The 27,757-nt window shown below is 42.5% G+C and overlaps 2 protein-coding genes across 8 annotated transcripts in view; both read right to left on the bottom strand.

Annotated features, from left to right (window-relative positions):
* Window positions 1-7,836: 7,836 nt before the first annotated feature.
* LOC136440850 (uncharacterized) lies at window positions 7,837-15,545 on the bottom strand. Of its 2 annotated transcripts, XM_066436993.1 has the most exons (9): window positions 15,199-15,543; window positions 13,538-13,657; window positions 13,198-13,264; window positions 12,455-12,592; window positions 11,961-12,080; window positions 11,277-11,414; window positions 10,481-10,671; window positions 9,990-10,104; window positions 7,837-9,539 (listed from the first exon to the last, which is right to left on the bottom strand). In XM_066436993.1, exons 1-9 carry the CDS (start codon window positions 15,418-15,420, stop codon window positions 9,397-9,399), a joined length of 1,254 nt encoding a protein of 417 aa, XP_066293090.1. In that variant the 5' UTR covers window positions 15,421-15,543; the 3' UTR covers window positions 7,837-9,396. The 2 variants fall into 2 exon arrangements, with proteins under 2 accessions (XP_066293090.1, XP_066293091.1); XM_066436994.1 differs by lacking the exons at window positions 11,961-12,080; window positions 12,455-12,592 and having other exon boundaries at window positions 15,199-15,545.
* A 1,122-nt stretch (window positions 15,546-16,667) lies between these two features.
* Window positions 16,668-27,757, bottom strand: part of LOC136440849 (CCR4-NOT transcription complex subunit 3-like) — a 33,060-nt gene continuing 21,970 nt past the window's right edge. For 4 of the 6 annotated variants that reach the window (XM_066436986.1, XM_066436991.1, XM_066436992.1 and 1 more), the window contains 9 exons: window positions 26,560-26,646; window positions 25,914-26,058; window positions 25,632-25,770; window positions 24,388-24,547; window positions 21,985-22,050; window positions 21,072-21,282; window positions 19,412-19,580; window positions 18,305-18,430; window positions 16,668-17,237 (listed from right to left, as the gene is read on the bottom strand). In XM_066436986.1, coding sequence (XP_066293083.1) covers window positions 17,139-17,237; window positions 18,305-18,430; window positions 19,412-19,580; window positions 21,072-21,282; window positions 21,985-22,050; window positions 24,388-24,547; window positions 25,632-25,770; window positions 25,914-26,058; window positions 26,560-26,646 — 1,202 coding nt within the window. In that variant the 3' untranslated portion in view covers window positions 16,668-17,138. The remainder of the gene's footprint in view (window positions 17,238-18,304; window positions 18,431-19,411; window positions 19,581-21,071; window positions 21,283-21,984; window positions 22,051-24,387; window positions 24,548-25,631; window positions 25,771-25,913; window positions 26,059-26,559; window positions 26,647-27,757) is intronic. The other 2 variants (XM_066436988.1, XM_066436990.1) reach the window with 2 other exon arrangements.

The following is a 27,757-nucleotide window of genomic DNA, read 5'->3' as shown; positions in this document are numbered from 1 at the left end:
ATTCTAGGTACATTGTCCGCACAGATAAAGAAGCAAAAAGATGGAGCAAGTAAAAATGCAAAGTGCCTGCGTGCAGAAACGCTTTGTGTAACTTCTACGTGAAGAGATATTTCTTAAATGTCTCCTACGGAATGATCATCTCCAGTATCGCTACTGGACAGACCTCAATGTGCCAGCCTCGGTGTCCAGGTGAGGGTAAAGATGAAGAGCCAATGCGCAAATGCTTATAAATAAACAAGAACTACACAGTAAACTCGCAGTGGACATTTTTTGTTTGTTTGGAAAGCCCTTCTAGTTCTCCACAAGATACCAGAACAATAGTCACTCTGCATTCCCCTCCTTTCATCATTACTCCTGGGTGTCCTGGTTCGCTCATCTAGGTTATCTAGGTCTTAAAACATCTTGCAAACTTTACTTCCATACCTTACGATGAAAAATATTCTACAGTTAGAAGCAGGAAGTAATCTTCACTAAAATGGGCCATCTGGGCTGCCGCTTGTGTCCTAGACCGTCTCATTTGTGTCCTAGACCGTCGGCTTCCTACGAGATGGACATTTTATGGCCATGAATGTCTCCGGTTTGTTACGACTTCTTGAGGCGATGCCAGCGGCGATGTTTGGAGCAACCACGTCGCCAAGGCCGGTAGGACATTACAGTAACTCTACAAAAACCGGGTACGAAAACCTTATCAATCAACGGCACTTCTCAAAAACTGTGCAACATGTTTCGTTCTGGTAGTCAAGAGGCAATGGCACGAAGAACAACTAGAGAAGAGTGTAATTCAACATACATGTCACAACATCATACTTATGTGGCACATATGGTGCTCCAGATGATAAAGCCAGGATCTATCACCATCAAGAGACATTGGTAAGACAAAATATCATACAAGAATTATAATAATACACATTACGTTAAGATTTACTTTCAATCAGGCAAAGAAAAGAGTTGGTGCAACCCACTATTGAGAACAACTCTGCATCGTGCCGACACTGCCGTGATTCAAGGAGTTTGGTGTGTGTGTGTGTTTGTGTGTGTGTGTGTGTGTTTGTGTGTGTGTGTAATACCTGATATGAGATGTCCATATGCCAAGTGTGTAAATATATGGCTACAGATATGAGTTCAGATATCCTGCGATTCTTCACATATAATTAGGCTACTGCGTAGACATACAAATCGGCAGGAAAAAGTTATGGATCGATTTGTTCAAACGCTATGTGCCAAAAGTATATTAACGGGGGGAGAGCCATTCAACCATGTAGCTCTTTGGATAAGTGACGACTTAATAAGAACACTGTTCTCAATGAGTAACGTATGGCAGGATTGCCCTCGTTCTGTCTCCTGAGCCTCTATCAAACAGTCACGGTCTGCGATAACTTTGTAGCAGGCCAACAGGTTATGCAGATAGTGAACAGGACTTTAGATAAGGGACAGATTGGTGCTCCATCACATGGTAACCTGCTGTCAAGCCCGAGCCTCCCCCGTCCCACTGTTCCCGTTGCCGCATCCGTCTACGTCTAATCGATGCACAACAACTAAGAGGTTGCAGAAAGTAGTCCAAAGGGCCCATTTCAAGGTACGACGATGAATTTTTAATGGACTTCGCAACTGATCATTTCCTCGTCCTTTTCCCGGTACAATAAACCTGAATGCATTGCGCAGTACCGTTTGGCTTTCATGACCGGTAGAAGATTAGCTCTTCAGTTCTTCAGTGAGCTAGACTGGTTCGAGATGACTTTATTACTTTCCCACCATCCCCAGAGAATTTGCGTCCAGTTTCATGGCATGGTTAGGGCTTTGGTGCAAGTTACTTTCAATGTACTTAATCAGATAAAGACGAACCGTAGCTAGTTCTGTACTCGCTCGGTTTTAATTTCTTTACTGTCGCTTTGATTTCACGATTTCACGTTTGCGGTGCGACCAACATAAGTTTTAAAGCTTGAATGTCATACCCTGGGAGACTAGACACAGTGAGTTGGCGCGTGCGGTGGGGGGTCGCGGGTAGCAATTCCAGCGCGCGCCGACACACGGTGTCTGGTCTCCCAGGGGATGTGTGCCTTAACTTTTGTACATGGGTCATATCGAAATCAAGCATTCGTCTATACAAATCAATCAATCAATCAAATGAATTGAATGGGACTAAAACCGCTGCCCTTCACCGAGCCCTTGCCCTCACAGCTGATTAAGACCAAAGAGGTTAACGTCTTTGATTTGATTAAGATTTTTTCTTTATCCCTGTTTTTATAGGATTCGACAACCCCTATTGCTCTGCAATCCGTAGCTTGGAACAGATCAGTTATGAAATTGAATTCTAATTGCTTTACTTAAAAACCAATTGACTCTTAACCTATACTTGTCAGATGCAATGAAGACAGCAAGTCTCAAAGTCGTGAGATCAGCTAGCCCCATATGTATGGCAATCATAAAGAACCCACAAGTTATATGCCCTGTTAACCATACCATCGGGAGCTCCCGGTATCTGTCGAGTATTGTCGGTCCGCCAGCATCATCAGCACGCCTGGTGTTGATTTCAATTATCCTACGGGAGGTCAGTGATCGGAAAAGCCGACTGGATTCGAATCCTAGGCTGTCAGAAACAGGCCTATGTTAAATAGAACTTACCGGAGCCGACATGACGTCCCTACTGGGAAAAGGGGCCCTGCCGGGTATACGTAGTTGACGGGCTGTTTTTGTTCATTTTCGGACGTGATCCCCACGTGGCTTCGTGGTATACCCTTCGGCTGCCTGACTAATTTTGGGCCAGGCCGGGCCACGAATTATTTTAACTCGGACATAAATTCAACGCGGGACCCGGTAAGAAATAGCCGCTGTGAGCTAATTGTGCGAACACCGGAACACCAGCGATTCCACCCCCCATCCCCCCACCCCCCTCCGTACCCGGCAGTCAACCGGGACATATTTGTGGCTTCGGGGCCCGGCCGGGACTACACCCCCTAGGAGCACCGGCGCAATTGTGACCTAAGTATTACCCGGCCTCTAAGAGTGGTTACCAGGCTACTTACAATGCGACATCATTGGTTAAGTCCGGTCGGAATCATAGTTGGAACATAGATTATTGCTTGCCAGGTTGGCATTGCTGCCTCGGCTTGATGAGTTTTCACAAAGTCTGCTCAAGTCTAGAGTATCGTCATGAGATTTTATTTCTTGTGGCGATTGTTTATCATTCCTGACACATTCGCCGTTCCCTTGCAGCTCGACTGTTGGTTTTCTACATAATCATCCTTGTCTGTACTTATCAATAATCATTCTAAATCAGGGATTTGTTTCAGACCGGATGGAACCATGGTGTAGACCGTCACTATAATATGTTGCTCTCCCAGTCGAAGCGTCTTCGTGGCGTCACCCTAATGTGAGCAAACCTCAGTTGCAAGCCCATTTAATACTGCCGTGAGCGTGGGAAGAGACGAGATCAGAATGCACAAGAAAACACTTCATGTTTGGCATAATGTTATTTTGTATCTTGCTGCTTAACTCTGGTTGTGTATCATGTCAAAACAGTCACAGTCAAGCTAGAGCTTCTAATTGATCTTTCCGCGTATGCATTACCATTGAAGAATATGATCATTTTGTTAGGTGACCTATTCATTTTTCAGTCAAGAGCCTCTAAAAGGTTAACTTTTGATTCCTTTATAAAGTTGGTATTCTTTTACCAAAGGCAGAATATCTCATGCGCACTCGGACGGGAAGCTGGAGAGGCAATGGGTAACCAATTTCATTCCGAGCTTTTGTTCCGTATTGTATTAGCATTTATCTATTTCTTGTGGCTAATTCAATGGAACAGAAAAGGGAGGCTTTGCGTATATTAATGTATGTTTATATTTTTTTGTTTATGAAAATGAATAAACAAATAGATAAGAAAGAAAACACAATTGCAATGCAAAAGGACAGATATTTATCCCAGTGGAAGCCAAATGATCTGGATTCTAATTAGTAGCTACGCATATCTTTCCAATTGCGTCATCTGGACACATTTACAACAGCAACATTTGGACAGTTATTGAGTATCGTACAAAATCAGCTATCTTGTAACGGGAAAAATTGCCACAGATCCTTGTCTACAATTAATTCTATCATAACTCCGCTAAAAATCGTAACGATTAGAAAATAGCGTCTTTACAGACTACATCGCTGCCAGAGCCGACATTCAATCCAGCGGGCTCTTTCCTTTATGAGTTTAGAAGATACGAAAAGAACTTAATTCTCTCAACATCACGGAGAAGAAAGAAAACTTGTAAAACATCTCTACCGTACGTTGCTTGTGTCGCAACACCATTACAACGAACACATGTAAGCCTAAGTATGGCAGCTATGACGCATCAAAGCACTGTAAGTCCCAGGGAGAGTAAAAGGAGCGGCAAGAACAAAGAAACCCGCCCGAGGCCAGACACTTTTACGCCGCTAGTCTGCTGTGTTGTGTCGTTAGTAAGTCCCTTGAGCGGGAGAACGATCCTTCTTAGAACCGACATCGCAGTTGCATTCAAAACACATGGTTCTTGAATCCTTCTTGGCTTGATGACAATTTATGCCTGTGCATGCAGCCTGGTAAGAGTTGTATGAAGCAGTCTTGTTGAGTATCGTAGAAATGCCAAACATCCTAGCTGCAAAGCTAGCCCCCTTTCAAAACAACTTTTCACTTTACTAGTACTCCAACTCAAGGATATTTTGACTCAGCGGCATTTTCGACCGAATTTCTCGGTCTTATTCCGCTATCTGACCCAAGCGCTGTAGACACGTGATTTTTATGCACGTATGACGTCAGCACTGGGTCAAAGTTCGTCAGAAGTTGGTATCGCCCCCTTTTCACCTTGCGCATTACTCGTATACTGTCTTTGTAAAATCTCCACTGCCAGTTAAGAACTTCCACCAATCGCGGTCGCAAACTTTTGTATTAACCCATTTACGTCAGATTTTAATCTTAATGCACATATCAGGACTGACCATGCGGGTCAATTGCATTAGTTTGGTTTGTTTGCAGACGCATTGCAGTGTCTGTGTACACTGAAGTACGGTAATAAATAAATTTCCCTTGAACCTGCTTCTTCAGTCAAGTAGTCTGGGACTATAAGACATTTGCAATTCTTCACAAATGAGCTTTCCAAACACACATGAATCACAACATTCACCAATTTCTTTTCTTAACTGACTCGTTACTGATTTGTGTCCTTTCTACGCGTAATTTGGTATTTTCACCATTTTAGTACCTGTTTCCTGTCATATAGTTTTCCTTGCATCCTGTAGTCAAGTCAAATCTCCTTCCCGCACCAGCAGATGGCGCGTATGGCGGCGCCCATCTCCGTTTCAATAACCATTGGGCCACAAAATGTTGTGCAATCACTACATGTATACATCATGGGGGCGCTGGTAGTTGTGTGCGTTCAATTCCCATACCCTTCCCCAAAGGCTGAGTGTCGTGCGCTAGAAGTATTAACCATTTTTAAAGTCTTCGGTATGCAAGGCTGTTAGCGTGTTCGGCTTAAAAATTAACATCCCTACCCAGGACAACATGCAGTTTCATCAAGAAAGTGTCTGACACACTGGAATGCGTAATACGCAACTTGTGCCACCTAAGGTGCTCATTATTGGGACTGCTGCAGGCACATCTATTTAAGACCCTCCAAATTGAGGGAGTAGGAGGAACTACCCGCTGAGAAGCCTGGTTTATAGTCTCGTGGGGGTTCCCAAACACGTAGAAACTACCCAGTAAATGACATCATTAAATGATGTTACAAACGGACCCGATGAGACCATAAATTATGGTCTCATCGGGTCCGTTTGTAACATCAAATGAGCTAGTCACTAGATTTGTAAATTTGGCCCGAGTCATGATTCGACGATAAAACTGATTGAATCATGAAACTGGCGCGGTAACTGTTGTAAAAGTATCACCAGGGTGGGGATATTACACGCTTTCATCACCCCTGAGAGAAGGCAGCTCGCAAAGTTCATGCAACAACGTTTCTAGAGAATATTAGTGGTACGACCTGGTATTTACCATTATATTTTGGCTATTCACGGAGGGAGAATTTCGCCACACATTTGTTCATATCTGTGACAAAACGACGTATTTACCGAAACCAACTTAATTCCGATAAATGGTGAGGTCAGCTTACTTTGACACCAACACGAACAGGTAAATTCCTTGGGATTTGAAAGAAACATACGAAAGAAATGAAGTGTCGTGGGGTAGTGCGGCGCAACGGCAGAGCGTTCGGCTCTGAACCAAGTGGTTCGAATCCTACCATGCCACCGATCTTGTGCCCTTGGGAAAGGCACTTAACACGACCTTCCTCACTTCCCTCAGGTGGAAATGAGTACATAGCCTAGGTTAGGGACGTCCTTTCGATAGGACGTTAAATGGAGTTCCCGTGTTTGGGGATAGCCATACCCCACGCACGTTAAAGAATCCACCACACCTTTCGAAAAAGAGTAGGGGCATACGCGGTGTGCGATGGTCCAAAACCTTACAGTCGATTCCCCCGATACAAGTCAGTAATTGCCGAATCCTCGGCAGATGGACATTACGGAAGAAGAAGAAGCACATGAAAATAGAAAATGAGGCACCTAGAGTTTCATAAGGTTATCTAGGTGCCTCATTTTCAACAATTACGTTTACCTACCCATGTCAAATAGCACCATAAAGGGTTCAGTATTGGTGCCTGTTAACCTTTGCTACGAGTGGTAAAAGATGAAAGAAAAAAAAATCCTTTACAGGTCACCATTGGTCTAACAAGGTGGTCATAATATGAATCCAACACTTACAACATCACCATTAAACCATCTTACAGGAGGTTGAGGTTGTAAATGGGAAGGCAATCAGGATCAGGGCTTTAAAGCCTAAGTGAGGAATGCCGACGATGCTACCCAAGCCTTTGTGGTAAAGTACCAGGATCAATACTCGGTGTAATCCATACATATCTGCCGTCTTACCAGAGCAGATTAGCGTTAACAAAGGCTCGACACTGTATCCATCATGTCAGTAATGAAGGGGACTAGGTACTACCTGATGAGGTGAAGTCAGGCTGATACATGGAAAGCTTTTGGAGGCGATTGCTTTAAGCCTCAAATCATGGTAAGCCCTTTCAAGGTGCTTCTTTGAAATGTTGGGCATCTAGCTGGAAGATCAGACAGGCCGTGGGCGTTATATTCCATCAAGACTGATAATAGCGATCTTTGATGGAATGTTTTAAAGGAATTTCACGAAAAGGATCATTTGGTAGAACGGATGCTTCCACATACTTTGCAATTTGCCCCCATTCCTCAACTCATGCAGTTCCCAGGAACAACCACGAACATTGGCAATTCCAACGTTCCAATAAAATATGGCCGTCATTTTTCACTGTTATAGTGAGACGGTGTGTTACATCGCTGCAGACAATGACAGGAATCATCTTGGCGCCGTGGGGACCTGACCTTTAAACACGGAAAGGTCATGGTCTAACCCCGCCTGGCGTGATATCAGAAGTTGTGACGTTGTGTCCAAGATTGATATCGGCTGAGCAACGAGCTGTACATCATCAGCTAGTTTGAAAATTTTGTAGAGGGGATTCGGTATCCAACTGGATTTTCCAGGCAAGGGGATATGACGTTTGTATATTCATTTTAGAGCAAGGGTTGGATCATTGTTCAATCATTCCACCTACTATTTCTATGGCCAAATCCTTGTTCAACCCTCATTTGACTGAGCTATATAACTAGACTACAAACAGCTCCTACTAACTAGCTGGCTTACAGTTTGCAGTAAATATAATTGTCCATGAAACTTAATTAAGTTTGGTAGCTTTTTTAAAACTAATTACAACGCTAAGCCCAAAGTCGTTACTTTACTTCACTTTATTTGTTTATCCAGGAATTGACAGCTCAGGTCTATCATCTGTTTTTCACGTAATCGTGGTTTAACATTAAAGATAGTGACATTAACAGCATACACTACAACACCAGAATAAGTCAAAATAGTATAAACAACATAACATTAGATAAGCATGGAGGGGAAACAGAGACTTGGCTCAGAACTCAGACGTTTAAAGCGTAAAAAAGCAACCAAGTACATTGCGTAGAATTTGTACTATTCATAGTCTTGTGAGACTGATGAATGCCTAGATAAGCATGGGAAATTTGAATGTACTGTTGACAAGGCGATACTTACTCCCAAAACTGAACCGTTCGTGCGCAGATCACATATGGGCAGATAACCTCCAGCAAAAGTTACGTAGCACCAGGTCCCATTCGTCGTGCGATCGCAAACTGAGAGAGTTCTTGGGATAGTCGTACGCGTGTCGCACAATTCTCAGCTGTCTTACATCCTTGGGGGCGGTTGATTCCGTCCCAGTCTGCTTTAACACACCCCCCCCCCCCCCAGTTAAAGCCCTAGAGCGGCAGCTAAAGTGTCTTGTTCAACAAAGGTTTTATTGACAGGGGATTTAAGATGACAGATTGATTTTGTTACCGCAGTTCCCGACAGACAGTAAATCCCCGTGGCCTTGAAGTTGTCTCTGAAAGTTGTTCACGTCCTTGCAGGAGTTTATAATCAGCACTGACTATGTATCTCCCCCTCACAGACGCCAGCCTGACTGCCAAGAACGCCATGTAAGACCAACTTCCAACCGCGCTAGTATTTATGTCAGGACATAAAGATGAGAAAAAAACATCGTAAAACTTCCTCCTTAGTGTGTTAGACCCATGACTCAGCTACAACATAAAATACCAGATTCCTGCCAGAAGTAGACAATGTGGAACCTTGCCAGTTCAAGATGGACTCCCTCTATTCTGCCGGGATATAGATCGCATTAATACCTGCAGTTCCTGAAAGAAATAGCATCGTCTATATCGACCGGTCTTTCCCATTTTACCACGGCACGGCTGAATGCCTGAATGTGTCGGTTCATACGCCATTAATGGTGTGAAGCAAACTGCGCGTTCTTTTTTAATCTTACAGATGTAGCCATGTTTTTACTTTTTTGCATCCAACTAACCAATGATTCACCTATAACTTTGGATATATACAACTACAGAAAGTACAGACGAAGCCACTCTATATACTAGTATCAGATAGTATATAAAACATTGTTTAAATGTTCGCATTGTGGAAAAAGTGCGAGGTTGTATCCTATGATCTATGTCGGTAATGTCCAAAGTCTGTTTTGCGTACTTGGATCTACCGCAAAAGCAATTGTCAAATTGTAAAATTTGATTGGAATCAAAGTGTGCTCTATCGTCTTCATTACGTAATAACACAAACAAACACAAAGGCCAAAACCATACCTTCGTTTTCCAGAGGTATTCAACGCTAAGAATGCTAACATGAAATGATTATAGATTATATACTTTGAAATGTCCTTTCGTCTGATTTATACAGCCTCCAGAAACACCTGAAGATGTCTACGATGTTGGTTCTTCAACGACCTCTAGCGGATCTCCACCGACCTGCAGGATGACGGACTTGAAGTGCTGGTAACCCGTGTATGACGTCACTGGGCCATAGAGTTCATTAATCTTCTTCAGAAAAAGGGCGGTGGAACCACCTGTATTTGGGAGAAAGTATGGGTACAGAGCTGAATAAACTTAAGTGGTGAAACGTAAGGCTCGATACTTGATGCCTATTGGAAAGCTGTCTATAGCTACGTTAAACCGTGACATATCAGTGGTTTGTAGGAGTTGCACTGCAATGCTAGCCTGGTTCCCTCATTTGATCTCAGATTATTTTGCATGGAAGCGATGGTTTTAGTGATCGGGGCTAGATTAAAATAGATCTCAGGCTACTGCAATACGTAATGCAACTGCAACGATTCAATCAGCATTGGGTTTCCCCGTTGTGACTTGCACTATGTACTGTGTTGCTATTACGTCTTTGCTACGTCATCCCGATAATTTCATGGCTCACTTCCATATCGATATATAAATGTTATATTTCTATTGCGAAACACTGAGATGTTGCTTTTGTTGTTTTCCTGCTAGCTTAGTTCAAAATGTACCTGTGTGGTCATAGCCATAGCCGTAGTGTATCCAGTCGATCACTGTTGTCCCCACTGCGCCGGTGGGTGCGGAAACTTGGGAGGATCCTGCAAAGTTTGAGGACGTCTGTCCACTCTGAAAGAAAAGCGTTTTAAGACAAACGTAACCGATTTGTGATCTGACCTGGCCATGTATAAGCGAACGTAAAGCGTTAACCTCAGGCGTCAAACCGTTGCACGTAAAAGAACCGAACACACTTATCGTGAGGAGTAGGGGTTACCCGCGGTGTACTTGGTCAAAAACGCGAGCGGTAGCGAAGCCGCATTGCACAACTTCCAGCTACTTTAAAAAGCAGCATTGCTTCACCTCATTTAGGATAACCGCTCTTAATTAATTCACTCTATAAATGGATGGGTACTAGAATTTGAAGAGGGAACGTTATCAAAGGGAGTGGCGAAGGAGAGTTTAGATAAAGGACGATGAAGGAATGAAAGACGACTGTGCATCATACCACGTGAACTGTGTCGATGGTGACACCATCCGGGATGTCGAGGTCCCAGCTCATGGGGTAGTATGACGCCATCACCAGTACAAGCGGCTTGGTCAGCGGGCCTCTCTGTACCAGCTTCACGTTGAACCAGTCTTTGGGCACGAGTCTGTCTGGCGTCCGGAAGGAGTTGTAGGTCGCGTTACCGTAGGTACCTGAGAAAAACGAATACCGTCGTAGATGTGCCTAGTTTGGCAGAATAGTGTGCTCGCCAAGTCCTTTCTGGTTATCAAAGCTTATTCACGCTGGACTTGTGAGTTATCAACATCATTCTGTTCCACTGGCAAGTGCCCCCAACAATTTCACCAACACGTACTGTATCTAATTATAAGGGAAGTAAGAAAAACGAATTTGCTCGGCAGCCCAGACAGGTATGCCCGCCGACCTCCGTTAGCGCTCCGCGAGAGCTGCCAGCAAGGGAGTTGTAATGCTTGGGCCACATTTCCAAGCCGATGCCCGACCGGGCTGTTTGAGAAAACAAAAAATAAAAGAGGCATATCAAGAATACACTTGATTTATGGTGAGGAGTAATTTTTGAACGTTTTATGTGTTTTTATGTCTTTTATAACGTACTTTCCGTTCCCGCAAGCTACCCGACCGGGCCCCGCTTTGGAAATGTGACCCTAGCATTAGCTGGCTATCCACTCCCTGGCTGACAACTTCCCCGGAACTGTCTGGGCTGCCAAACAAATTCTATGCCGGTCCCGCTAGAGTCAGGCACCCAGGGTCCGTAAAAATGGTCTCTCTCTCTGGCGCTCACCAATGACGTGGACTTCCTTGTCCTTGTTGTCGTCCGTGACGCAGCTGTTCCTCGGTCCCAGGCGGTACGTACCGGGAGCAGCCACCCCCAGACCTACCGACGCCGCACCGCGGAATATGGTGCAGTTGCCAACTTCCACTGGAAAGGGAAGTTTTACAAAATCAAAACTCGATCGTAACATTATATGGAATCGGTCCGCTCCTGAAGTGTTACCAAAAATACCAGGAAGTTGCAAAATGACATATACACATTGAGTGCTTTTGGTTAACCCCTCGGCATAAGTGCCATAATTCTATTCGGTCCCGGGTTCGAATCCCCCTGACGCCACCGATGTTGTGCCCTTGGGAAGGCACTTTACACGACTTTCCTCACTCCACCGAGGTGTATAAATGGGTATATTGTTCGGTGACCCTGGCACTGTTACAATAACTGAGTTATGAAAAACTTGAGTGCAGTGCGACGTCGTCCTTGTCTGTCAAAAAGCGAAGTAAAAAAAAGGGGAATAAAACTCAGAATTTACGCGCCCAGATTATTTATGGGGGTCAATTCACCTCACAAAATGCAGGAAAGGTCTCAGTGGGGATTATCATCATGTAAGCACAAAGACGGGACAAGATTCGTATGACACCTTAAATCTATAGAAAACGTTGCGATCTGTGGGTTAGTGATAAGTTGTCTCTGTACCTTCGCATGTATACAAATTGTAGTTCTCGGCTGTGCACACGCACTGTCCGTCCCGGCATTCCTGCCGTCCGGCGTACGAGGCGTAACAAGGCCAGCGGCCGCTTCCGCAAGCTTTGAAAACTAGAAAAGATCATAAGAGGTAAAACCAAAATTATCTACAATGGTGATCAATGAATTATGGTAAAAAATGAACGATCAGAGGAATCCAAAAAGTACCACTGGAAACCTAGTAGAATTAAAGTACAAATGTAAATATAACATGTTGGCAGCATACAGTTGCATTATGATTGACCAGTATGATGCTAATCTATTCCTGTCTTAGTCGTACGGGCCATACAAATGCCTGTCTAAGTTTAGTCCAGTCAGGTTAAGATTAGTTTAGTCTCAAAGGTCTATAGTAAATACATATAGATTCTTCCCTAGGCAAAGAAATTGCCAGTTAAATCATCTTGATGCTCATCTATGATTGCACCATAGTTTCTCCCTGCACGTACCCGGACAGGGGTGAAGGCCGCAATGACGGTATGACGTCTCCTCCGAACACTGCCCTGGGGACGAGCAGGTTGTACGTTTGCGCGTGCGCAGTCCCCCATCACATGACGCGTTACACGGCCCCCACTCCGTCCAGAGAGCTGTATACGCGACAACATAAATATGTCATCGAAAACCACGATGTTGCAAGTAGGTCATGTTTTCAATATAAGGTGGTTATTTTTCTACACTCGGAACAAAAAGTTCGGAAAAATAAGTTTGATCCATCAATTCTCCGTTGCTACTGTATCAATTAATCTCGGCCTTTTTTCCGCAGCCTACTCATATTCATTGTAAGAAATGGAATATCATTGTAAAGGGCAATAGGTAGGCCTCCATATGCATATATATTCTATATAATGCAATGCAAATGTTAACGTATTCACGAAGATATGATCGGCCAAATTCAAATTTCCGAACTTTTAGTGTTGAGTTTAAGACGACAACCTTGTTCTGACTGCTTATCACGAAGTGACGTTGAGTCGACTTAAAAAAGGAAGCAATACACTGTACTTTTACCACTCTGAGTTGTTGGCCAACAGTCATTACAAAGCTACACTTTCATTCAAGCCTCTATAACGCGTTACATTGCACCAATACTAATGTAAGCTTATTACATGTCTACGTAAGTCTTATTCGTGCTTGAAAAATGCAGTATTCGTTGATCTCGTTGTTTGAAACGCAATGTCAATGAAATAAGCCTTACTTTCACCAGACTGTTGATTGTCGACAAGGCCCTGAACCAGCTGCTCGAGTTGTGCCAGTTTCTGGCTCTGCAATGATTAAAGGTACTTGATTTAGCTTGCCTTGTCCGCAGAGAAAGATTTGTAGACAAAGAAAATTAGAAATCATTGCTAGCTCCTTCAAATCGTTTTTACTAAAACAGGTTTACATGACAATGTTAAGACGTCCAACAAGTATCTCCAGCATTCAGCACAATTTTTCTTTGCTACGAAACGCAATGGAAATCAGAATTCCAGTAGGTCATTACTTTACCATATACGTTTTGCATCTTATATGTTCGCATCTATAAACCCAGACCCTACCTGCACCAATACGGTGTTCTCCAGCTCTCTGCTTCGCACTGTCTCCTGTAACAGCTGAACTTTAACCTCCATCAACTCCGCACTCGTGTTCCTGCATCTGGCGTCTAGTGCCGCAAGGTCCTGAGTGAGTCGGGAATACGTTCAACTTGGAGAATGAATCTCAACTACTAGTATTCTATCTATGCAGGAGGCGGCTCGTTCATCCAACTTTTGTCTGCTCCCGAGGTCACTCTACCGCCCCTGAATTATGAAAGAACCTTGAATCACGAATAAGTTTGTCTGTGACTAGAATGGAAATGACAGTACTACTTTCCTACAACATGAACACAGTGCATATTACATCAGTGAACCCTAAAGCTTCTCTGGGCAACTACTTAACCACCACAGTCGTTTCCAATCAACAGTACGTGCCTTATTCTGTGCACCGACGGCGCCTGTTGTCGAGAAGGTCCTGGGTTCACATTTTAAACCTATCTAGAACTTGGAGTCCCTTGCAGGTGGTTCCATGTCTGCCAACAGATTGACATATTTTCTGGCCCCGGCCTCGTATCTAAAGCCTTCCCAAAACACTTCCTCTTGGCCAATAAGCTTATCACGCAAATCTGACAGACCATTCAAGTCGTTATCCTTTTCACCGAAAATCGGCGGAAACGTACGGGACAGCACGTCTTATCATCGCTGATACTAATCTCCAAGCAGATCTAATGGTTACGAAGACCGTATCCAACTGGCAGAAGAAGTTTTTATCGTTAGGTTGCAATAAAAACTGGCCAGTTGGATACGGTCTTCGCAGCCATTAGATCTGCTTGGAGATTACGCTGATACTACACATAGTGCTACTGGTGAATGCACGTGTCACGAGGCAGATAGTTCAGAAGTTGCGTGTTTAACTATGATCCTTTCATTGAAACCGACCTTGAGCATTAATTGTTGAGTACCCCGCCATCGCCATGTACCCCGTGTCATTCAGCACGTAACCCCGACGCGCCTGATCGAGCTCGTACCGACACAACACCCATGGCCCATACCTGTCCGCCGCACGTGTGAGTCAGCTTTTTTTTACGCAATCCCCTGTTCTGAATGACATTTTATTCTTTTGCTTTTACGCCCCTTTTGTATATGATAAAAAAACTCTACATTAGATGCAAGTGGTAAAGGCATATGCCTTCTGAGGTGACCAGCATAAGTGACAATTTATTGCTTCTGGCATGGCCAAAGGCGACAACTCAACCTACTTATCTTCAACAGTAGGGTGACCCGGTGTTCTTGGCAGAATAACTCGAGTCATGAGGAAGCCGCCTTAATCAACAGAAACAACTCAATAGAGGACGATGGTTCTATCTATTTATTTTACGTACGTGTCGTATTCTAAATGCAGAAATCTTCGCGGGGATTTAATTTCGCGGTAGGGAGAAATGGAGTGTGGCGGTACTAGTACACAATGGAACGGCTTCTCGCGGTGGTTTAAAGTTCGCGGTAAAGAGTTTAAACAGTTGTACATTTAGAGTACTATTTGGGCAACGGGTCCAGGATGCAACATCCCTAAATCTAGAACGTGACGTTAGTGTCTTCTTTCATAATGTCATTCACCAACACTAATGGAGATCTAAATAAAACAACAGACACAGTTGAACTTTCATGTACAGCTTATGTGCACGTACCTCCCGGAGTTGCCCGTCCGCCGCTCCTCCACCATCGCCCGAGCAGGTCCCCTCCCCAGCCCCCGGCACCACAAGTACGTACGAACACTGTCCCGTCTGCTCGTACTTCGCGTGGAGGTCGAACGCACCTCGCACGCCTGGACTCAGCGTCGGCTGGGACACACAGCAGCCACAAGCCGCCAGAAGAACGGCCACAAGCTGACACAACATTCCTGCCGACATCGTGATAGAAGCTACGCAAGACGATCGCGCGAGAAACTTGTCTTCACGGTGACGTGATTTTGTTCTGAGGGCACTGGCACCGACAAGGAAGTGACCCAGGTTACAAGGTGATCGGGGTTTGGCTCATTGTGTATGCTTCAATGAACATGGAAATGCTTTTCTAATGACACACCCATCACCTAAGCCAACCCTGTATGAACAGCTTTACCTGTAAATGAATCAAGTACGTTTGTAACCGTACCCCTTCAATGAAGCTTTAAAGTCAACAGCAAATTCTTGGCAAGGATCCCTAAGTTACGCATTCATTGACTGCCAGATGTTGGCTCGAGTTAATATAGTGCAATATTGGTACCTTCTGGTGCAGTTCCTATCTAAATCGCAGGGTGTCACTTCTAACTGGCTGTCGACATGCTAAGGACATTGCTTAAACGTGACGTCATGCCCAAAATGACCAATGGAAAAATATTTCGTTGGCAATTTGCAATGAAAGGGCCTTAATAGAATCCAATCCTGATTGATCAATAATGAATTGGCAAGCTAAACAGTTCATCTTCTGATTCATGCATCAACCTTGCTTATGCAATTTTTTGCAATTAATTGTGCAACATGCAATTGTGCTGAAGTCAACTTCACATGGCTATATATTTTGAAGCTGAAGGAACTAATTTAAACTCTAAGCCCGGGCTGACCATCGTATTGCCTTGTTGCAATTTTAAGTCTGCATATCGCTTAATGCAAACTCCGCTCTCCGAGGCTGTAATGGCCCCTGCCCGATTGGGCCGGGCGCCAGATGTTGGGCCGGCCACTAGAGCGTGATTCAATCTGGCTACAATTTTAATAAATAAATGATAAATTGCTCTCCACACCATATGGTATACAGGGCAGCCTCCTCCCCCGCTTCTATAGCTCTTGGGCCACTAGAGTAGAAGGCTTGTAGTGGTGTGTGTTCAACTTAGTCCATACTCTCCAAGCTAAGCAGAGAAAGCAGCATGTGCAATAAGTACAGCATGTTACCAGAAAAGGCAGCATGTACCATAAGAGTGTATCATAAATGCTCAAAACGCAGTATGTATCATTTTTAAGTGTTTGGCATGATTTGGCCGGAATAGGAATCACCTATTACATGTACGTGTTTGACCATGAGACAGACCGTATCAGACTACTCTTAAGCAGGTATGCAAACCGAGGACTCAATAAGCTATTGCATGAACATGTTTGAGAGAGACTGTATCAGAGACAACTACTCATAAGCAGGAAGGACCATGTTTTATTGTCATCATCCGTTCAGTAGCAATCCGTACAGCTGGAGGTTGTTACCATAGTAACTGGCACATCTGTCTGTCTGTCTGTCCATGCTGTACAAAAATAAGATGTGCAGTTCGTCATGTGTACAAGTAAAACAAAACAACTGTCGTTTTTTTCCTCTCTCCGTCCAGTTTTAAGAAGTTTTTCCTTTTTTCTGAAAAATCATCATTCTTCTTCTTCATCATAATTATTCATCTTCATAAGAAGAATTGTTATCTAATAATATTATTCAACCTCATACTTTGTACAGTACATAAACTCTCAGGCCGCCTTGAAAATCTAGAAAACAGATGTGTACAATGATCGTGTGGTGTCTCTTCTGCACACCATAGTAGTAAACAAGTCGTAGTACGACAGATGAGAGTTAAGGTTCCATGGGAAGTCCACACCAGCCAGACACATGCCGCCGGCCATCATTGCAAGTCCCTGTCCTCCAAGTACCGGTACTCAAAGGTGAAACCCTCCTTCTTCCGTTGGCCCCACTTCTCGTAGTCAAAATAGATGTACGTGCCCTGGGAAAAAGGGAAAGTACAGATGATATGCATTAGCTTTCAGAAAAGATACTCATGAAGGCTAGAAGATGACATGATACAAAATAAATCATACAACAAGATAAATTCTCTAAATAGTCAGGTGTTTAGCTAGCATTCACTATCTTTCATCACTTTTTCAGACACTGATGAAAGACAGTGGCTGTTATATGAAACATCTCACCCTTAGAGAATCTATCCTGTTGCTCGATTTATATTCTATTATATAAAAGAGAGGATTTTTGTTACAGCTGAGAATTTGCGGTAAGGACGGATTCTGCAATCACTGAGAAAAATGCCAAAATGTCATATGCAACAGCTCAAAATGTTTTGGATTAGAGTATTATAGAGAACGTAACACTGACTCTGTGACAGTTTGTGATGAGGAAAATAAACTACACATTACATAAGCAATACCATATAATAAAAGATATATAAGATGGACCATGCCAACTTGAGTCACCAGTTGCCATCCTCTGTAGCACCATCTTCTATTTCATCTAAGGGAACTGGTGGAATGATGTTGGCCTTTCAGCTTCCAATGCTTGTGTTTGCTTTGCCATGAACGTGCAACTTGAGAATATGTAATCTAGCCAAATAACACTATGCTAAAGGAATATGTAACAAATTTGTGTATGAAGATCCATATGTAAAGGTTACCCTTTTTCAAAAAAATCTGTGACTTTTCAGATGCACATATTGAACATTTAGCCTTTCCCACCAAAATTTGTATTGGTTATGGGGTACAGTAAGCTGTCACCCGCAGCCAGTATTACAGCTTCCTAGGCTAAAGACAAACTACCAAGGGTTTTTCCACACGTTAAAAACGGTGGCACTGTTAATGTGTTTATTTGTTTGTTTTTCTTGGTGTGTGTATGGAGGATACTTGGTGTAATAGTATACTTGAAAAGTTGGAAGTCTAATCTGATTCTTGTTAAAATCTACAGTCACTAAAAGTCAGTGAACTTTTTTGGCTAAAGATATGAAGCGAAAATATCACATTTCCTGCTTTGTAAAAACAACTTTTTTTCTTTTCTTGTCCTCCCCACCTGTTCATACTCATCAGTGATTGTTTTCGGCTCCTCGTGCCTCTGGAACCACATCATGTATTTGGTGTGGAACCTCCACGATTGCTTCTTCAATGCCTTAGCTGCTAGGTACTGAGCCTTCGTACCCTGGAAGAGAAGGCAACAACATGTTCTTCAACCCTTTGGGAATGGAAAAAGCAACAGATGCAACAACAGGACTTTCTTTTTAAAAAATTAGACAAAGACATACAATTTACAAAGCGAGCACTTCACAAAATATGGCTTATCAACTTTTGCAGCCTTGTTTTACTAATTTTTCTAGAGATACCAGGAAGATAATAAGGATTTCCATTGTGGTAATCATTCCAATTACACGAACAATCTCCTTTTTATGACTTCGTTAATGAAAAATCAATTCCTCTAGTTATTCAAAATTAGAAACTGTGAATATAAAAGCCTTGTTGTTTTTGCCACAAATAAAGCAAGGCTGCAAAGAGCTTGATCATCATTTGACTATGACTGTGTGAGGTTCAGTATCCAGACACATCAATCACAGCAGATGTGGTGGAGTCGTACACCTCGAGTCGGTCTGGCGCACACATTCCCCCAGCCTGGCACGGTAAACCAGGCTGGCCCTTGGTGTGCCAGGTACGACAAAGTAACCGCCTCCCTGCTAGGTAGCCTTTTAGTAACAAGTTATTACAGGTTACGTGGTTCTGCAGCAGGGAGAAGGTAAAGACTAACACAGAAAAGGATTGACTTCCTTCTTTTACAAGATGACTCAACATTACTTCACAAAACTGTAATGAACACTAGCAATATCTTGCAGTGACAACTAGATGGAAATTTAAAATCAGTTACCATAAGACATACAGGTCAACATGCTACAGCTATCTCTATCTAGGAGCATTTTTCTGCAGAAGTTTTCAGTCAACCTTCACAAGGTTTATGTAAATTGTGGTAAAGGACATGATATTCATTTCTCTTTTATATTTGATTTGGGTTATCACAATACATAGTACTAGTGGAGCACAGGCATGCAGCGATTGCTCATATCCTGCAAAATATATCACATATCACATCACACAAGAAACATCACAAAGAAAATCTCTTTTCCCGACAACTCACCTCTAAGTAGTAGAAAATAAAGAAGAGCGTTTCCGTGGAGAGTCTGGTGAAGAACTCAAGGCTGTCTGAGTGAGGCAACGGGTGCTGGGGGTAGTAAGGCGGTGTGGGGCACGGATTTCTGGGCAAGTATTGTCTGGAAACAACAGAGACCAATAATCCTCTTGACTTTCTGTTGAACAATGAGAGTACATGTTGTGAAGCCACACATCATGGGGAAGTTGTTGTTTTCATTACGATTGGGGGGGTAGTGTTGTTGTTGTTGTTGGAACTTGCCACAACATGAAAAGGAAGAGAAAGAAAACACGAAAAGTCGTGGCATGTGCAAGAACTACATACACATGCACATAGTAGTATGTGTGCTTCACACATGCACATGGATGTGTATGCTTCACTACAATCTGGCTCAGAGGTCTCAGTCTCAAGTGGCATCAAACATGTAGGGTCCAATTTGACTAACCCGCCTTTTCTTACAATTTGGCAGGTTTACATAATGTCACAGCCCACTCTTTATCATTACTTTCTATAGTTGCAAGCTTTTTTAAGAAGAACTTTCATTTTTGAAGACCTAGTGAGGTGTGGATTTATATCAAGTATGAGAATCTGTTAACTAAAAATATTCACAGTCTGTGACAAAATTTTCAAGTCCAGAAAGTAATGATATTTGAGCCGAAAGTTCACTATGTGGCAAAGAAATTTTCTTGATTCCCTATACTTTGTTTGCAAGATTTCCTAAACAGAACAGGACAAAACACACAGAATTTCAGTCGACATAATTTTCAAACTGAACAAGTAAAGCGCTTACAAGCCATTTCTTTGCCCGATTTCCAAATAAAACTTCAGTCAAACAATGTAGGTGTAAAGACAAACATTGTTCTGAGTTGACCCCACTTTTACTTTTTAGATCTTGAGAAACCCCCGATGCCTTTAAGACGAGGGTGACTTTCAGCCAGAGATTGTAGTCTGAGGTGCATTACACGTCAACACCAATACATCAAAGTCATGCTGAGTGATGCAGTGTACAGAAAATAAAAAATAAAAACAATCTAAAAAGTACTCCCTTTATAACATACAGGTGCTGCTTCCTTTAGAGAGCAGTATATGCACAACACCACCATGCAGTCTCGGCCTGCATGCATAGTCATAGACACTCCACCACGCACGACACACGGCAGAGGGCCAACCACACGCAGCAAACCAAACACCACAGGAGCCCTGGCATTGCCGACCAGCCAACTAAAGTAACATCTCAGGCCCAAAGAAAGGTAGTGCACAAACGGAGGATGATACAAGAGACAATCCGGCATCGCCAAGGCAACAACTACAACAATAATAACAACACAACAACAACACCCAACATGCCTTTGGAACTGCAACGTTCTCCAGTGTTGGATGTGATGAAGCAAATTGTAACAGTTCGCAACTCTGGTTTGCTTTTGGTAAACAGAAACTTAATCTTTAATTTTGACAGCTTCACAAGTGAAACTGTGGTACAGATCTGACTTCTCGTATAGCGAGAGACGATGGCTTTATCTCTAGAAGTTCTTGTGTATGGTCATTCTGGAAAACCAAGTCCAAGTCACAATTTGATTTTACGACTCCAAAGCTTCTTGCTCACACCAACACTGTTTCGTGCATGATCAACAGTTGGAAGTGAAGTTACCTTAGTTTTTCGGAGTCGGAGGGGTGAGGCATGTGATGGTAGGATGCCTCCAACATTCCCAGACCGTACACGTTGTCCTTACTGAGTGGCACGGGACCGAGGGGGGCCACCCCCAGGATGGGCTGTAGGTGGGCTTCTGTGGTGGGAGGGGGTTGGACAGTGGCCTGCGAGTCTGTTGTTGTTGTCGTTGTACTGCTAAAGAGGGATGAGACTGAAAGAAAGAGGAAAGAAATGAGTTCAACACTAAGTATCTGGGATTTCAGATACAATGGTAGATAGCACAACAAACCAAAAATTGTTTTGCCTAGTTTCAAGTTAGAGATATTCAGGGCTGTATGACACTGGGTGCATCAGAAAAACAGATATGCCCATATAACTTCTGCCAAGTCGCTTTGTAAATCATGTGACATTATGAAGTGACCATCGTTTTGCTTCTTTTGAAAGAGTCACATTGCAGTTAAAACATGTGATACCAGTTTTCTTCACACTGAACAATAACATTCTACTTCATTTTGTAACTAGCAACAGTTTGGAAGTCCCATGTACAGAGCTACAGTATTGAACTTGAAGTTTACAACAGCTTATCTATTTTCATGACAAGACAACGGCAAAAAAACACAGTACAGTCAAACCTGTTGTAAAAACTCAAGGGACTTGAAAAAATGGTCACAGTAGACAGGTGGTAACTGCTTTGATCCATGGAGAGAATAATGTATGGGACCACCAAAACAAGTGACCATAATGGCCAGGTAGTCTTTATACAAAGGTGATCCCTAGGGCAGGTTTGACTGTATTGTTGATCCTATTAAAATGCAGCCAGAGGTTGTTTCCACTACTACCTGAGCTGCAGAACACAGTGGATCATCCTCATCATTTGAATCTTGTTTTCTAACCAAAACTTGGCCCAACTTACTCTTTGCTAGCCTGCCAGAATCTGATAGGGTTGGTGTTGTGGGTACTGCACTACCGCTGCTGAATGCTGCAGGTGGGGAGGGGGGCAAACAGGAATCATCAGTATTAGCATCAAAGTTCACCTACGTTGGTACCATGGCTGTCTCCGCTTTTTAATTTTCTTCCGTCCCTCTCATTGTTTGGGAGCCCATGTTGTTGATTTTCATAATGTTAAATGTCATTTGAAGCTTACGAAAATACATTCTAATCTGTTTCTTGTTATGAAAGTCTGTTTTTTTGGATAGGTCAGATTTGTTGGATTTAAGATAAAATTTCCATCCCGGGACAGGTCCTGGAGACAGCCCTGGTTGGTACATAACATACTACTGAGTTAAAACTTTGTTCTAACACAAAAGGCATCAAATTTTCAACTGTCCAACTGCAGTGTTCCTCAGAATTCAGGTGGTGAAACAACCAGATTACATGAGACAGTGGGCAGTATAGACTACCTGGCACTTTTTCCAATTACTCACGCCACATCTCTGTAAGTTCACCAAATCTACCATTGCTTGGTCACTTGAATTCTAAGAAAGACTGCAGGACAAAGACTGTGTTGAAACAAAGTTTTACCTTTGTACCATAGGAACCATAAGTATGAAGCTTAACATACCAGTAGCAATAATTTTTGAAATGTCATTAATGCCCCAAATGATTCCACAATAGTTTGGTGTTCTTGGACTGTTTTTCCTCCCTTTGCTTGGTTGCTTAGGTAGGAAATCAGGAAAATATTTCATCACCTTAGCTACTTGTGATTTCAGTGCGCATACTTCAATATTCATTTCCGATACATTCACTTTTCCTCCAAGTCATTCTTAATGTCAATGGCATATGGCAAAATAACAGGCTTTAACTAGGAACCCTCTCAACTGAGAATAAAAGCCAGCAACGGCCCAAAATCTCAAAACTGCTTTTCCATTTTCTTCACTACCCTACATGTAATCCTAGCGTAAATCCGACTTCAGACAGTTACATTTAGTGGGGCATATGTCACAGCAGGAGGTAATGTTTTCAGTTATTCCTAGTCAAAAAAAGCATTATCGAATAAGTACCAGATAAATGACAATGATATATGTAGGAGTTCCAGAACACAAAGGTCAACCATGTGCTTGAGCTTTGTGGTGAAAGGGCATTTTGTTGAGACTTTGTCGTGTTTAAGTAATGTTGCTGCATGTGATATTTCAGGCAACCTTTCTATGCTTGAAAATGTGCTTGTGCCTGTGCTTGAGCTTTGTGAAACATCGGGTGAAAGGGCATTTTGTTGAGACTTTGTTGTGTTTAAGTAATGTCGCTGCATATGATATTTCAGGTAACCTTTCCGTGCTTGAAAATTACCAAATAAGTCCAAAAACAGCCCGAAAAAAACAAAGATCACTTTTGAGAAATATGGAAAAAAAGCCTACAAAAGCTACTGTGTAAATGTGTAATACTAAGTATATCAGTTACTGAATAGAATAGAGGTGTCTAAATGACATTCTTTTGCAGATATTTGTAAAAAAAAACTTGAAGTAATTTTGCGGGCTACTTTTACATGCAGAAATAACAAACTATAACCACCCATTTCAGATTAACATCATAATCATACATCCAGGAGATGATAACTAGAATGGGAGCCCCCATGGCAAGCAATTAGATCTCATTTCTTTACCTCAGCATCACTAAACATCAGCAGGTAATTGCAAGCCCTAGCCAACATCAAACAGTAATTTGCTGCCTTCTTACAACTAATGGCCACTTTCTGACGTGGTTTTGCCACCCACTCACAATATGATATGTCAAAGTGTCACGGTATAATGCTAAAAAAGACTGCATGTACATGTACATTGGAAGTGTTGGAAAGGGGAGGGGTGATCTACGTGGCTCTGATATTTGAGTATAGGACACCAAGGGTCAACCTGATTTAAGTATACCTATCCAAGTTGCACAGCAAAATGTTTTAAAATTAAAGTTCCACCAAGTAAGTCCTGGGTTGAAACTATCTGATCTTCACTACTTACAACATGTGACCCATGATATTTTGTGGGAAAAATAGCTATTTTCAATCTTATTTTTCACTACAATATTTTTCTGCAAATTGCCACTTGCAGGTGTGTATTTCAAGCCCTGACCACTGGCAACACATTGGCTGAATTTTTTGCATTCATACATTCTTGTTTCGCTTTTTTGCATTTTTACATTTTGACAAATGTGGGTGTGCAAAAGTGATTGGTCAACTGTTTCAGCAACCATTATCCCAGATAGTTAAGATAGATATGGATGGTTCAGGTGTGACAAGTCATTCGCTGTGATACAGTCAGTCCTGGTGCATTACACAAAAAGGTGGCTATACTGGTCGACCAGTCGAGATTGAGTCCTGCCGAAGTCCTACCTCCTGACTCCTCCGTACTGAACTGCTGCGTCTGTAAGTGTTCCTCCAACCCTGCGTTTACCACGGCCTTCTCCGCCATACTTTTCAATGATGTCATAGATTCCGACGATTGCTGGTCCTGTCCGAAAAGGAACAGCAAATTGGTGGTTATCTGTGAAAACTGAAAGATACAGGAAGGGTTATGTACTGCCAGTCAGAGGATCAGCTGCTTAGCCATCTAGGTGCAAAAAAACAGAAAGACAGTAAGTAGGATGTTCAAATAAGGCACTTGAGGTATAGCCAGAGTTCCTTAAGCCTGGTAAACAGCCTGATTTGCAGCCCAAGACTTGGCCAAGTCAGAACTGTGCAGAAAGCACGAGGTAGAAAGAAGGATATACAAAAGTTGAACAAGCTTCTACCTGCCAAGAACAGTTGGCAAATTTTCGGAAAGAATCTACTTTAAAAGTGAACGCTGTGAGCAAAAGTAGCCTTCTAGTTGGAAACGCATGTAATTTTTTTGTAGTCTAGAACTTCAGACTGGTGTGGATGTGAGGTGAGTGTGAGGAGAGACTGCACAAGAGGCCCTCAACCAGGCTTAAGAGAACATCTGCATGACATGTTGACCAAACTGAATTTTGTTTTTCATTTCAACCGACAGTTTTGATGTTGCTCCTTATCAAATTTCCTTTTTCCTTCCATAGCAAAAGTATCTCAGTGCAAAAGAAGCAGGCAAGTTTGCGCCTATCAAAGCTGACTAATTGCACTTTTTACACGTGACCCCCATGCCAAAATTTTGATCTTGCTGTCACACTAAATTTTTGCAGATCACCAGGAATAGACTTGAAAATTGTCTGACGAAGGTAATTTTACATGTTACCTGTACCAGAACAGGTATGCAGAAAAAAGTATTTCAATCCTCCAGTAAACTTGCTGTCGTTCGTTCACACAAGAAAGGAATTGAATAAGCCACTTGCCATCCAACATAATTTTTCATAGAATACTGAACGAGGAACAATGATCTGCAAAAGACGTCATCAAAGAGAATTTGTTCTTCACAGGAGAAAAACATCATAAATATTGAAAGAGAAATCTGCAGTCCATGATTTTTGATTGGACAACACGTTAGAGGAACAACAATCTGCAAAAGATGTCACAGAATTTGTTCATTCTCAGGCGAAAAATGTGGAAAGAGCCATTTGTAATCTGTTTGAGGGGCAACAATCTGCGAAAGTCGCTGGGACAGTTTTCTGTGTGTCCGTGTTCACCTTGTACTCGGCAGCGTTGAGCGATGACGGCCCGTTCATGAGTGGTTCCGACTTGCCGGGTGTTGACGGCGCAGACATTGTGGACGACGTGGTTGACGCTGACGACATGTTGACCAGCCCAAGCGATGCAAGGTCTTTGCTGTAGAACAGAGAAGAAAATATCTGTCATTCATTGGACCATTAAACTGGAGTACAGAAAGCTAGGACATGTTGACCAGCCCAAGCGATGCAAGGTCTTTGCAACAAACGGCACCAAAGATCATAAAGAAATGATGTACGTACGTTGAGGTAACACTGTTAGCAGCAATGGTCATCGGAGTGGCTGTTTGGCTGACGATGGGACCTGGAGCAGAGTTGACGGGCGGCGTGGGGGCAACACTACTGGGGACGGAGCCCTGCGAGTGGTTCAAGCTGTTTGCTGTTGCTTCTGGGGGAAAAATACAAAACAAACACAATATCGTTACAAAACTTTAGGGGCTGAACAGTATGTCTCAGTGAGGAATGGGAGGTTAACATGTGACATGCAAGGCAACTATAACTTTAAGCCTACCAAGGTTTTCTTTGGGCACCAAATTTGTATTGGTCATGGGGTTAGGCAGCAGCAAAAATGTTAAGAAAACATGATTGGCCATGGCCAAAGAGCTGTCCAGAAAGGGATTTATAAGCACACACAAGCAAGCTTCTTTATAAATGGCTTACTAGTACATAATATGAGAGCACACCACTGATACACATACAGCATGCCAATGTACATACAATTCACAAATGTATGTTTTCATCACAAGAAATCAATAACTAAGAGAAAAATCAAAACATCTTCCTCACCAGATTACATCAGATCTCCTAATGAAAGTGAGTGGATGATAAGAAAAAGTAGGAAGGCAAAGAAAAGAAAGACACTGACTAAAGCTTAAACTTCCTCCAGTACCTGATAGCTGCCCATCTGGTATTCTCTGCTGCGGTTTCGCGATGGCTGTTGGCGGTGTGACGGGTGGCCTTGGCTGCTGCGCTGTACCTGCACAAGACAATTCTTTTACTCATTAATTTAGTTTACCAAGGCTTGTAATCAAACCCATTGTTCGGGTTCACATTCTACTGGATTGTAGAGCAGTGTACCTAAACAATTTTCCGCTACAGGTACAGCGGTGTAGGCTCAAATTCAGAACTGGACCTAAATAGTAATAGATGTGGTGACAGTCATTAACATGTAGCCAACTGTATTTTTAGTGGTAAATTGTCAAATTTGTATGAAGATATACATAATTTTATTCTAATCTCAAAAAAAAGGAATTACAAGTTTTCTTAATTCTCAAGTGCAAGATAAGTCAAAACGACTTCTGACAAGTTATTTATCTAAATTTGGTCTTAAAAAAAGGTGTCCACTAGTGTTTTAGTTTGATCATGTATAGGTACACTTTATGTTCAGGTACAGGTAAAAGTACATTTACATGATGTAGGTACACAGCCCTAATGGATTGTATCTGTTCACCTTGGACTTCAAAAGGTTTACATGTATACCCATCAGGGAAGAAATTTCCATCTGGCATAAATACATCTCGTTTTGGTATACTGTTAGTTGGAAATCTTGTGAAAATGTAAGGCAGTGAACATCACAAAGACAATGTGGTTACACAACAAAACCTGAAAACAGAAATAACTAGAGTTCCTCGAACACATTATCTTCGCCAAATAATCAAGGCTTTTTATGGATAGTGATTCATATTTACATGCTTTGATATCACCCCCTGAAAATTTGATCATACACCATGTGCTGTTTGTAGGTTTTGAGGGGGGGGGGGGATAGGGTTAAAATTCATTTGGTGGTACAGGACTAGCGTACAATGTAAGTGTCTTGTGTGCTGATATATGTTAAAACTGGCCATGAAAAAAATGAGTATGTTGAAATTATGGGCCTTCAAAGGTTTGAAATTGCAGTGTCGTAAGTTGAATGTGACGATGAAATGGTGCAGTCAATATATATGAATAAGAATAGAATAAATCTTTATTCCATGTCATACACATTTTGAAAGACATAGTAAATGTGACTTAACCGTACCTAGCAGTGGTGCAGTTCTGGATCAATGTACTCTCTATTAAAAGCAGAGCCGTGTTTTTGACGTGTTTTA

The sequence above is a fragment of the Branchiostoma lanceolatum genome, chromosome 8 (assembly GCF_035083965.1).
Source record: "Branchiostoma lanceolatum isolate klBraLanc5 chromosome 8, klBraLanc5.hap2, whole genome shotgun sequence".
Classification (NCBI taxonomy): domain Eukaryota; kingdom Metazoa; phylum Chordata; class Leptocardii; order Amphioxiformes; family Branchiostomatidae; genus Branchiostoma; species Branchiostoma lanceolatum.
The sequence above is the reverse complement of the archived record's forward strand: the minus strand, read 5'-3'. Positions and strand labels throughout refer to the sequence as shown.